Source organism: Dama dama, chromosome 14 (assembly GCF_033118175.1).
Source record: "Dama dama isolate Ldn47 chromosome 14, ASM3311817v1, whole genome shotgun sequence".
NCBI classification, from domain to species: Eukaryota; Metazoa; Chordata; class Mammalia; order Artiodactyla; family Cervidae; genus Dama; species Dama dama.
In genome coordinates this window covers 2,670,435-2,683,934 of record NC_083694.1, presented here as the reverse complement: position 1 = coordinate 2,683,934, position 13,500 = coordinate 2,670,435, and the positions used below count along the sequence as shown (strand labels likewise).

Sequence of the window (13,500 nt, the reverse complement as noted above, 5' to 3'; positions counted from 1 at the left end):
CCATATAGAAGGAAGAGTCCAGTTCTTATTCACAGATTAGTGAAGGGAAAATGTTGGTATTTTACAATCATGAGAAGCTAGTTACTCTTGATTATAGCACCCTGGGCTCTTTTTACATTTCTAGGGCGTGCACCGTGTTAACTGTTTGTGTACTTGTCCATATTTCCCATAAATAGGATGTACGACTTTGTCAGTCTTGTTCTCCAATGTCCACAATACCTAACTCTGTGGCCAGTCCACAGAAGCCCCACCTTAAGTGCTGGTGGAAGGAAAGGAGTGAGTTCAGTAGGTATGGGGTCCACCTTATTGTAAAAGCCACAATTTCCCAATAATGAAAGAATAAAAATCTAAGTTGTGTAATATTTTGAATCCAGTGAGATCACATACACAGAGTGACTAAACTGCTCTCCACATTCTTTCTCAGCTTCCACCAGAAAAGTATATGAAAAGAAGCTAGCGCAATTGTTGGTCTCAACTTCCTGTGCACCACCCAAGAAGAATGGACCCAGAGAACTGGACAGAGCTCAGGACAATGATGACAGTGAAGGTACCATCAGAAGCTGAGCTGTAGATAACAGCTATGCACTTATTCACACCTTGTACGGTACGATTTATGCAGCCTTAAATGATATGCCAGGTGACCTGTGAAATATCCCTGTGGCCTATTTGCACACAGAGCCAAAAAATAGGCCCCTGGGCTGCAAAAGGAATCTATCAACTCCATATCTACATTCATGCCAGTGACTCAGTGGGTTGACTGTTGGAGAAAGGACTGGTCAATTTGCACATTCTGTTACTAATCAGAGCCAACTCTGTATTTGATTTTTAAAACCAGAAGTTCCGACAGGTAATTTCCTAGTCTCCTTTGAGGTCTCAACCTCTGCTTTGCCTCAAGCAATAAATTTGACGATTGTTTTCTTCAGACTAAATGATGACACGCCCATTCAGACGTAGGAACCAGATTTACCTCCCCAGAGTCCTCCTGTGCCTACTGCTTTCCTGACTCCATGCAGATTGACCACAGCTGGTCTCTTCCAGGCCCCAGGGCGGGCAGGGAGTGGTGAACTCTGGGATCCGTGGTTTTCCTTTTCAGGGCCCCGCCCCTGTGTACTGTTCTCCTGAGGGAGTGTCCAGTTCAGGCTGAGGGGGTGGGCTTTAAGATTCCCACAGCATTCGGAGCTTTTTTTGTTCAATAAACATGTATTAGGAGTCCTATGTGAGCCACAGTAAAATGACAGGAACTATCATTTATTGAAGGCCATCAATGCACTTCTGGCCTAATATACATTATCTCATTTATCCTTCACAATACTTAGGTGAAGTTCACAGAGGCCAAGTAACTGACTTAACACATAGCTAGGAAGTGGCCCCAAAGAACCAGCTCCCAATAGAATGTGCCATGAAGAGCAAGGCCCATCTGTCTTCATTATCACTATGTGTCCAGGTCCTGGAACAATACTGCACACACAGCAGGAAGTCACTCTACACTTTTCTCACAATTTCCATTATGAGGACGAACATATAACATTTTTGTCCATGTCTGACCTACAAAAAATGGCAATTTCATATAGTTCAGATTAAGAACTCGACAACAACGTAAATACCTGGGGCCCTGAAGAATCCCCTGGGATGCCCGGTGTTGATGGTGGCGCAGACCCTGAGGCTTTCCTGAGCCTGGCTTGACCTCATCTGGAAATGGCAGTGGAGTTTGGGGACAGACCTCACTGGCCCCTGAGCAGAGCAGTTAGCATGGGGGTCTCTCAGGACAAATGGCTACTGCAGAGTTTTTCTGGAGCTGGGATGTGTTCAGACTCTTGACCCAGATCTGGGGCTGCCTCTGTTCCCTGCCAGAGACAGGAGCTGAAGAGACCTGACCAGCCCTCTGGTAAATGCAGTGGCAGCCTAGAAGATTCCAGAGAGGAAGGCTTGTACGCTCACTGCTCATGACTGCCCAGGACTGCAGGTCAGAGCTACACAACCAAGTTGTTGTGGTCTCAAGTCAAGCCATGCTGGTTCTCAGCAGGCAGATTCTCCCCAGAGGTGCATTTATGCGAGGTCTAGGAGGGAGCTGGACCTTCGGTTTGCAAGCTCTGCTATTGCTTTACTGTCCACCCAACACTAGCCAACTGCAGGCAATCAGGTCAGAGTAAAAGCTCTGGTTCAGTCCTACACTTGTAATGCAAGAGTCAATGGCCGGTGGGTAGAACAAGTAGAAAACCTGCTTCTCAAGGTCAGGTCTGAATTAGACATTTGAATCTGCCCACTGGAGGAGTTTCATAGACCCTGGTGGTATTAGAATGCAGGAGTTGTCATGGAATTCGTGAGGTCTTGTGGACATTCGGCCTTGGGCGTTTCACAGAAACACGCAGTCCTGGGGTGGGGTTGTAGTGGAGGAGGCAGGGCCACACCAGACCTGAGGCTGAGCTTTAGGTCGTCCAAACAATGAGTGGATTCGGTTCTTCTCCTTCTCACTCACTGTGCTGGCATTCAGGATCTAACCTCTTCAGGGGCCTCCGTGGTGGCTCAGAGGGTAAAGCATCTGCCTGCAATGCAGGAGATCTGGGTTCCATTCCTGGGTGGGGAGATCCCCTGGAGAAGGAAATGGCAACCCACTCCAGTACTCTTACCTGGAAAACCCCACGGACAGAGAAGTCTGGTGGGCTACAGTCCGTGGAGTCTCAAAGAATGAGATACAACTGAGTGATTTCATTTTCACTTTCACTTTCACTCGCTTTCACTTTTCACAACCTCTTCAAACTTCCCAGATATTTTTGACTTGGAGGACTTGTGTAAGAAAGGACTCTGCAAGAAAACTTCTGCTGCATGTCCAACAGCACACAGTTGCTCCAAGTTGATCAAAACAATTCTCCGCCAACTGAAGCCGAGAGTTGATTAACAACCACCTTTTCTGCTCATGGCGGTTCCCCTGATTTTAAAGCCTTTTTAGCACAGGTCGGGCCTTCCCTCCCCTGGGTGCTCCTTTGAGTATGGGACAAATTCTGCCCTGTCTTGAGGATCTAGAGGATGCATGAGGCTTACAGCCACTTTGAAGAGGCAAAGATGAGACCAAAAACACGCCCAGATGAGCAGCCAGCTCCAGCTCTGCAGTGTGTTTCTCTGAGAGGCACACAAAGACGACCGCAGCCTCCCAGGGAGGAGTCCACACCGTGCTCCCAGGGGAAGGCTGGTGTGTTCCACAAAGGCCAATGCAGGATCTGCCCTCAGAAGGTGAAGTGAATTTTCTTCCCCTCACAAGAGTCTTTTGCCCTGTGACTGAGAGGATTCACTCCTGTGATTGGTGTGTATTCCCTTTGCTAGCTTGTATATTCTCATGGCTGATTTTCCTTTTGTTTCCCATGATCCAGAGTTTAATGCCACTATCATTTTGAAACGAAATATCACACCCTCATCAGAAAAAAGCAAGGGACCCAAAAATGTATGTACAATTCTAATGCATAAATACTTTTACACATATATTAAATATAGGAAAGAGCACTTTCCATGTGTCTTAGGAAAATAGCTAGTCTGCTATACTTGGTTATAATGGTAAAATCCTAGTTTTTTTAAAAGCTCACGTTAATGCAGGTATCTGTTTTGTGACACTGTTTCCACATCCCAGCACAGGACCCAGAGTAACAGTGTCCTCCCGCCCCTCCCTGAGTAGCCACCCTCGCCCCCTCCAGCTGTCGTCCCCTGTCTGTCCTCTCGCACATGGTCACACACGCACCCACAGTGAGTGTGGGCTAAGTGTGAGTTCCCATGCCCTTCTCTCTCTCTGTCTCCCGGACGCCGAGGTCTGCCCTCCACCCTCATCACCACTCAGGCAAGCAGCCCGTTGTGTGGGAGTCACAGGCTTGGGGAGGCCCCGCTGGTTTAGCAGAGACTTTAACACTCCCCGAGTGCAGTTTGGTCGCTGCGCGGGTCACACTGGGCGACTGGGAAGGGAAAGGCTCTTAGCCTTGGACCTGGAGCACCGTTAGCCCACGTAATGAACTCCAGGTCATCAACTCTAGAGACACTTTCTCAGCCTTCTGACCACTGTCCCTCCTTATTTAGAGACATCTGTTTCCTTTAGTTCAGTTCAGTTCAGTCTCTCAGTCATGTCCAACTCTTTGCGACCCCATGAATTGCAGCATGCCAGGCCTCCCTGCCCATCACCAACTCCCAGAGTTTACCCAAACTCATGTCCTTTGAGTTTTTCATGCCATTCAACCACCTCATCCTCTGTTGTCCCCTTTTCCTGCCCTCAATCTTTCCCAGCATCAGGGTCTTTTCAAATGAGTCAGCTCTTTGCATTAGGTGGCCAAACTATTGGAGTTTCAATTTCAATATCAGTCCTTCCAATGAACACCCAGAACTGATATCCTTTAGGATGGACTGGTTGGATCTCCTTGCAGTCCAAGGGACTCTCAAGAGTCTTCTCCAACACCACAGTTCAAAAGCATCAATTCTTTGGTGTTCAGCATTCTTTATAGTCCAACGCTCATATCCATCCATGACTACTGGAATAAACCATAGCTGTGACTAGACGGACCTTTGTTGACAAAGTGATGTCTCTGCTTTTTAATATGCTGTCCAGGTTGGTCATAACTTTTCTTCCAAGGACTAAGCATCTTTTAATTTGATGGCTGCAATCACCATCTGCAGTGATTTTGGAGCCCCAAAAAATAAAGTCAGCCACTGTTTCCACTGTTTCCCCATCTATTTGCCATGAAGTGATGAGACCAGATGCCATGATCTTAGTTTTCTGAATGTTAACTTTTAAGCCAACTTTTTCACTCTCCTCTTTCACTTTCATCAAGAGGCTCTTTAATTCTTCGCTTTCTGCCATAAGGGTGGTGTCATCTGCATATCTGAGGTTATTAATATTTCTCCCAGAAATCTTGATTCCAGCTTGTGCTTCTTCCAGCCCAGTGTTTCTCATTGATGTACTCTGCATGTAAGTTAAATAAGCAGGGTGACAATATACAGCCTTGACGTACTCCTTTTCCTATTTGGAACCAGTCTGTTGTTCCATGTCCAGTTCTAACTGTTGCTTCCTGACCTGCATACAGATTTCTCAAGAAGCAGGTCAGGTGGTCTGGTATTCCCATGTCTTTCAGAATTTTCCACAGTTTATTGTGATCCACACAGTCATGGCTTTGGCATAGCCAATAAAGCAGAAATATATGTTTTTCTGGAACTCTCTTGCTTTTTCGATAATCCAGCAGATGTTGGCAATTTAATCTCTGGTTCCTCTGCTTTTTCTAAAACCAGCTTGAACATCTGGGAGTTCATGGTTCATATATTGCTGAAGCCTGGCTAGGAGAATTTTGAGCATTACTTTACTAGCGTGTGAGATGAGTGCAATTGTGTGGTAGTGTGAGCATTCTTTGGCATTGCCTTTCTTTGGGATTGGAATGAAAACTGACCTTTTCCAGTCCTGTGACCACTGCTGAGTTTCCCAAATTTGCTGGCATATTGAGTGCAGCACTTTCACAGCATCATCTTTCAGGATTTGAAAGAACTAAACTGGAATCCCATCACCTCCACTAGCTTTGTTCGTAGTGATGCTTCCTAAGGCCCACTTGATTTCACATTCCAGGCTGTCTGGCTCTAGGTGAGTGATCACATCATTGTGATTATCTGGGTCATGAAGATCTTTTTTGTACAGTTCTTCTGTGTATTCTTGCGACCTCTTCTTAATATCTTCTGCTTCTGTTAGGTCCATACCATTTCTGTCCTTTATTGAGGACATTTTTGCATGAAATGTTCCCTTGGTATCTCTAATTTTCTTGAAGAGATCTCTAGTCTTTCCCATTCTATTGTTTTCCTCTATTTCTTTGCATTGATCACTGAGGAAGGTTTTCTTATCTCTCCTTGCTATTCTTTGGAACTCTGCATTCAGATGGGTATATCTTTCCTTTTCTCCTTTGCTTTTTCCTTCTCTTCTTTTCACAGCTATTTGTAAGGCCTCCTCAGACAGCCATTTTGCTTTTTTGCTTTTCTTTTTCTTGGGGATGGTCTTGATCCCTGTCTCCTGTACAATGTCACAAACCTCCGTCCATAGTTCTTCAGGCTCTCTGTCTATCAGATCTAGTCCCTTAAATCTTTTCTCACTTCCACTTTATAATCATAAGGGATTTGACTTAGGTCATACCTGAATGATCTAGTGGTTTCCCCTACTTTCTTCAATTTAAGTCTGAATTTGGCAATAAGGAGTTCATGATCTGAGCCACAGTCAGCTCCCTGTCTTGTTTTTGCTGACTGTATAGAGCTTCTCCATCTTTGGCTGCAAAGGATATAATCAGTCTGATTTTGGTGTTGACCATCTGGTGATGTCCATATGTAGAGTCTTCTCTTGTGTTGTTGGAAGAGGGTGTTTGCTATGACCAGTGCATTCTCTTGGCAAAACTCTATTAGCCTTTGCCCTGCCTCATTCTGTACTCCAAGGCCAAATTGCCTGCCTGTTTCCTTAGATTTTGGCAGCTCTGTGCTCTCTGGGTTCCTGGTTCTGCCCTCTTCCTGTTCTGAGCTGGGTTTTTGTCTGTTGGCCCCTACAGGCGCTGGTGGTGCCGAGGTCTGTCTTAAGCCGCTTCCCTCTCACTCCGCGTCATAGTATATGTGCTGCTGAAGCGAGCACTCACTCTGTGTCTTTTCCCTTTCCGTCTCTTCCCCTCCCACCTCTCTCTGGGGTGTCTCTACATGGCCTGTACAGAGAACCCTCTCCTAGGCTTGGGTCTGCATATCCAGCTGCCTCCTGTCCTGGAGAGCCCCTTCCTTCTCCTTCTCCTCCCCTTCCTTCCTTCCCCATTTCTCGCATTCACCCAACAAATGTTTGTCATCTTGGACATTTCACAGTTCAGACAGATGTGTTTATACTTCCCCCTTCAGCTCATTCTCACTCACCCCAACCTCCATCTGTGGCCTCTGCTTATTCTGATCGCTTTACTGCCTTCCCACTGTTCAGGCTCAAAACCTGAGTTACCGTGGGGTGTTCACAGTCCTCAGCTTCCTACATACACATCATTGTGAAGTTCCATGGATTAGAACTATGAGTTTTGTTTTGTTTTTAATTATCCCTCCTTCTCTCTCCACTGCTGCTATGTTGGTTTGCATTCATCTACTTTTTAAAAAATTTTGAACAATTGCAAAATCTTCCTACCTGGCCTCTTCCTCCAACTTTACCCAAGTCAGGTTCAAATCTACCAGTAGAGATTAAATCATACTACTAATTTGCCTGGAGACTTTAGAACAAGATGCAGGCTTACTCTACACTATGAGGAGACACCAGTGTCTCCAGTAACTTAATCTCCCTCATCATCAGACTCAACCATAATTCCTGGTTTCTGCACCTCTCACACTTTCTTTCCACAGGCCTTTGCCTCAACTGTTCTTTTTGTGTGAATTCCTTTCATTTTCCCACCTGCTCCCCATTTTTCTTCCTGTTAAAATCCTGTGATGACTTAATGAACATCTCAAAGGCCAATGCAATGTATCCCTGATGCCTTATGTCCCCTTCAGGGGTTGTCACAGGCTCTTGGAGCACAAAGCTCACCTCATCAAATCTACCAAACAGTTCTGTTGACAAATAGGTAAGTTTACCAATGTGATCTAGTATGTAAACTACTTGCTGAGTTTAAATACCAAATGAAAAAGAGCCCCCATGTAAACACTCCTGCAGTACACTATAGCTTTAACTTCCCATTGAAACATAATTCAAATTTGATGAAGGAATTCTGATATCTTACAAATTTTCTAAAAGGATTTTTAAATTCTTCTAAATGGCTCATTAAAGGAATCCTTTCCATTCAGTAAACCTTATTTCCACAGAAAAGCCTTTTGTATAGTTCCTGCAAAGACATTTACAGGAAAAATAGCAGTCTGAGTATTTAAAATGCATCAGGTGGGACCAATGTCCTTCAGGCTTTGCTCCACGGAAACCCAAAATAAAACACATCAATATTTTGAATTAGCAATAGAATTTAATAGAAAGTTTGTGATGGCATAAGATGTTTTGATCTGAGGATTTATATAATCCATTTCGATTCTCAGAAGTGCCCCAAGACATCTTTTCAACTTTAAGTCTGAAAGTAAATGTAAATAAGCACTTAAATTTCCATGTGAAAGGTGGTAGAAAGTGTGTTTATGGAGGCACTTGTCGAACATCATAGACTTTAATTACTTAAAAGCAATGGTCTGTATCTAACATTCCTCTAAGTACCTGCAAGGGTAGTGTTTACATTTCTCTGAAACACCAGTGAACACACATTTCCCTCTTATTTTAGTAGATTTCTAGTGGAATACAAACCACTTTGAGATTTGGATTGTGTCATTTTCTGGATACTTTTTAATACTATATGTGTATGTGTTTTATCAAGTCACATATATGGCCCATTTGATTTGGTAATTAAGACTACCAACAAAGCCAGGTGAACATTTTTAATTGACTTTTTTCCGTCAGATAGACTCCAGACACAGTTTATGCTTCCACTGATGGAGGAAGGAGTTAAGCCAATCTGTATAACTCAGGCTCTAAGTCCCCTTCTCCCAAAGAGGGAAAAATAGTGTTTGGGTGGAAGTAGGGTGGCAGGTGTTCAAGCTGGTTTTAGAAAAGGCAGAGGAACCAGAGATCAAATTGCCAATATCCACTGGATCATCGAAAAAGCAAAAGAGTTCCAGAAAAACATCTATTTCTGCTTTATTGACTATGCCAAAGCCTTTGACTGTGTGGATCACAATAAACTGTGGAAAATTCTGAAAGAGACGGGAATACCAGACCATCTGACCTGCTTCTTGAGAAATCTGTATGCAGGTCAGGAAGCAACAGTTAGAACTGGACATGGACCAACAGACTGGTTCCAAATAGGAAAAGGAGTACGTCAAGGCTGTATATTGTCACCCTGCTTATTTAACTTCTATGCAGAGTACATCATGAGAAACGCTGGGCTGGAGGAAACACAAGCTGGAATCAAGATTGCCGGGAGAACCATCAATAACTGAGGTGTGCAGATGACATCACCCTTATGGCAGAGAGTGAAGAGGAACTAAAAAGCCTCTTGATGAAAGTGAAAGAGGAGAGTGAAAAAGTTGGCTTAAAAGTTAACATTCAGAAAACTAAGATCATGGCATCTGGTCCCATCACCTCATGGGAAACAGATGGGGAGACAGTGGAAACAGTCAGACTTTATTTTGGGGGGCTCCAAAATCACTGCGGATGGTAACTGCAGCCATGAAATTAAAAGACGCTTACTGCTTGGAAAGAAAGTTATGACCAACCTAGATAGCGTATTAAAAAGCAGAGACATTACTTTGCCAACAAAGGTCCATCTGGTCAAGGCTGTGGTTTTCCAGTGGTCATGTATGGATGTGAGAGTTAGACTGTTAAGAAAGCTGAGCGCCAAACAATTGATGCTTTTGAACTGTGGTGTTGGAGAAGACTCTTGAAAGTCCCTTGGACTGCAAGGAGATCCAACCAGTCCACCCTAAAGGAGATCAGTCCTGGGTGTTCATTGGAAGGACTGATGCTGAAGCTGAAACTCCGGTACTTTGGCCACCTGCTATGAATGAGTTGACTCATTGGAAAAGACTCTGATGCTGGGAGGGATTGGGGGCTGGAAGAGAAGGGGATGACAGAGAATGAGATGGCTGGATGGCATCACCGACTCGATGGGCATGAGTTTGAGTAAACTCCGGGAGTTGGTGATAGACAGGGAGGCCTGGCGTGCTGCGATTCACGGGGTCGCAAAGAGTAGGACACGACTGAGCGACTGAACTGAACTGAACTGAGGGAGGCAACACAATCTACAGCACTGAGGGTGCATAAAGTGGGGTTTGAGTAGGGTGACCATAAAATTTGTTATCCCTAACAGGATGCTTTTGAGAATGAAACCAGAAGGGATGCTGAAATAGCAGGAGTAAAAACAGGGCTGTTCTGGCAAAACAGGGCATATGGTCACCCTTGGGTTTGGGAGTGGTTCCAAAGGGTGAGGTGTTTGTGCATGCATGCGTCTGGCGGGTGGGAGGGCTGCCGTTTGCAACACCCAGAAGGCAGCTGGCCCTGGAAGGTGTGTGCTCCTGGTCCCATCTGGGTGTCTCCTTATTCTCTCCCAGACAGAGTGTGCTCTTCTCGGCCAGAATCCCTGTTCATTCTGCTCTCTCAGCCTGGAATGCCTTCTTCTCATCTTGCCACCTATCCTATACGACATTCCACCACAAGTTTCTCCTAATGTGTTCTGTGGGTCTGGTTCTAGGAATCTGCCTTTTCAATCAACACCTACTGCCACCCTCTGCCCAGGAGTGTTCCAGGCCGTCAGCTTTTGAGGGTGAAAAACTGTATCTGAGTCCTCCGTTTAATTCAACGCCAGGCATGTGTGGGTTGGGGCAGTTACTCAGTCCCTGTGGCTGAACGGAAGGGAAGCTTTGCCCTGCACTAACAACAATAATCTGGCTTTCTGACTTCCTCGTCTGTGCCATCTCCTGGACATACCTTAATGCAGTCTCTTGAGAGACAATGCTTGGGTCAGAGCAAATTAATGACCATCCGGGAAATCGTGACAACAGAGCTCCCACTGGCTCTCAGCGTGTGCGTTAGTGACTATTTATGGTTCTTAACTGTATATAGCGTATATACAGTTATACACCCTATATATAGGGTGTTGTGCTAGACCTTCTTCAGGAAGAAAATAGGTGCAAAAGGAGCCATAGTTTCTGTCTTGCAGAAATTTAAATAGAGCTCCGAAAACAAAGAACATGTATATAAAAATATGGACTCTACCACCCGGGTTCATATCCCAGTTCTGCCACTAACTTGGACAAGACACTTGGCTTTTCTGTGTCTTCACTTTTTCATCCATAAATATGGATGATAATAATCCCAACTTCTTAGAATTTTGTAAGGATTAAGTTGGAGTGGGTAAAATAGAGAAGTGATGGCATGTAATGAGTTATATAAGTACAAAGAAATAATATTCTTATCATTGATATTATATAAAAAGCATGATATTTCATTATCTGCAGTACAAAGCAATATACTTAGTGAAAAAGAATATAATGGAGACGGAATCTTCAGTATTGAACTCCCAAGTGCCATAGAATGTGATTTACAGTAGCCTACAGGTGACGCTAGTGGTAAAGAACCTGCCTGCCAACGCAGGAGGCTCAGGAGTCGTGGGTTGGATCCCTGGGTCCACAAGATCCCCTGGAGAAGAACAAGGCAACTGACTCCAGTACTCCTGCCTGGAGAATCCCATGGACAGAGGAGCCTGGCAGACTAGAGTCCATAGCGTCGCAAAGAACAGGCATGACTGAAGTGACTTATCACATCACACACAAATGTATTTATATAGTTAAATATACAGATATAATTAAAGATTGCTCTCTGTGAGTGCTGTGTGTTGAATGAGGCAGATCAAACTTTTTAAAAAAATGTTATATGTGCTCTCTCAGTACATAGGATTCTCAATCTTAGGTTTAAATCTATCCCCTGCTTCTTTAAACATTTTTTGAATAATTTATTTTGAGATAAGTTGAAACTTGGGGAAAGTTGCAAGAATAGTATTGGGTTAGCCAAAAAGTTCATCTGGATTTTTCCATTACATCTTACAGAAAGACCCAAAAGAACTTTTTGACCAACTCAATAGAATTCCCATATCCCAGAAAATCCAAGGGTTACCTTTTACCACGTTTAAAAAAATTGAACTAAAAAAAAAAATTAAACTATAGTTGATTTACAATGTTGGTTAGTTTTAGTGATTTAGTTTTTGTATATATACGAGATATATATATATATATATATATATATATATATATATATATGTTCATTCTTCTTATAGGTTATTACAAAATATTGAGTATAGTTCCCTATGCTATATAGTAGGCCCTTATTTTGTGTGTGTGTGCACATATGTGCATGCGTGTGCATGCGTGTATCCCACCATTATGTCTTTCTGAACCACTGAGAGCAAACAGTAGTCATACAGCCCCTCAGTTCTCCAGCATGTATTCTGCCTACCCCTAAGGGGTTCTTTCCCACATAACCATTGTGTAACACTCCAAATAAGGAAATGCACATTAATTTAATGCTACCATCCAGTGTTCAGACCCCATTCAGATTTCACCAACTGTTCCCATTATGTCTTCTGGTTTCTGGCCCAAGGCCAATCCAGGAACACATGTTGCCTGTAGTTGTCAAGTCTTTTCAGCTTCCTTCAGTCTGAAACAACAGTGCCTCGGTCTTTCCCTGTCAAATGTCCCTAACTGTTTTAAGGAGGACAGGCCTTTCATTTTGCAGGGTGATTTTTCTTTTGACTTTCATTCAGGCTGTGTATCCGGGCAGGAATCCCTCAGAAATGGTGTGCTCTTGTCATTCTGTCCCACTGCTGGTAAATGCTAACCTTAATCACCTGGAAAAGTTGGTGTCTGTCAGGTCCTTCCCTAAAGCTATCATTTCTCTCTTTGGAATTGCACAAAGTTTTGAGGGAAAATATTCTGAAATGATACCTCATCAAACCCAGTATTCATTAGCCCAGTACTCAGAAATGACTGCCTAATTCAACTTCCATCATCAGGATGGCCCATTGAAAGTTTCTATTTCTATTATTTCTTCCACGTTTAGTAGTTGGTATTTTACTATAAGGAAGACTTTCCCTTCACCCTCATTTGTTTATTTGTTGGTTGGTTTGGCTTCCTTGCTGGCTCAGATGGTAAAGAATCTGCCTGCCATTGCAGGAAACGTGGGTTCGATCCCTGGGTTGGGAAGGTCCCTTGGAGAAGGAAATGTCAACCCACTCCAGTATTCTTGTCTGGGAAATCCTGTGGACAGAGGAGTCCAGTGGGCTACAGCCCATGGAGTTGCAGAGTCAGACATGACTTAGCGACTAAATAACAAGAAGTGGTGACTAATATCCCACATGCAGTGCAGTGAAAGCCGTACAAAACAAAAACAGAAAAAAAACATGGATACTGTGTCTTTTTGACATGTGCTCATCATTCCTTGAGCATGTCCTTAACTTCCGAAACATAACAAGATGTTTCAGACCCATCTTGTGCTTTTCTGCCCCAGGAATGCTGGCTTCTTTTACTGCAGAATGATATTCAGAAACCAAGACCTTCGGTGAGCTCGCTGTTACTGGGGAGTCATTGCTTCTAGGCCCTCTCAGTGGACAGAGTTAGAAAATGTTTGTTTCTATGTACACATAGGCATATGCACCGATCACTATTTTTATATCTCTATATACGTACATTTTTAAAGTATGAGTCCATATTGGCTTTCGATTACAATCCAGCATTGCAGTGTTCTAACCTTTCCTCTTTCTGTGTTTGTAAGTCACTGCTCTGACAGGGAGAAACCTGCCTTCCATTATCCTTAGTGTATTTACATTTTTGTTCAATTTTCTAATTTTCTCAGCATAAGCAATTTCACAGTCGTAATAGCCAGCTCCTTGTCTGCACAGCCCCCATCACTACTTCCTTGACCCCTGGACATGCCAACACCTCCATGGGGCCCTCCGCTCACGGCCT

At 43.9% G+C, this 13,500-nt stretch overlaps 1 protein-coding gene across 1 annotated transcript in view; it reads left to right on the top strand.

The window, feature by feature from the left end:
- The window catches only part of LEMD1 (LEM domain containing 1), a 66,204-nt gene that overhangs the window by 37,507 nt on the left and 15,197 nt on the right, over window positions 1-13,500 (top strand). The window contains exons 3-4 of the mRNA XM_061161182.1: window positions 425-547; window positions 3,366-3,436. Of these exons, the coding sequence (XP_061017165.1) occupies window positions 425-547; window positions 3,366-3,436 (194 nt within the window). The remainder of the gene's footprint in view (window positions 1-424; window positions 548-3,365; window positions 3,437-13,500) is intronic.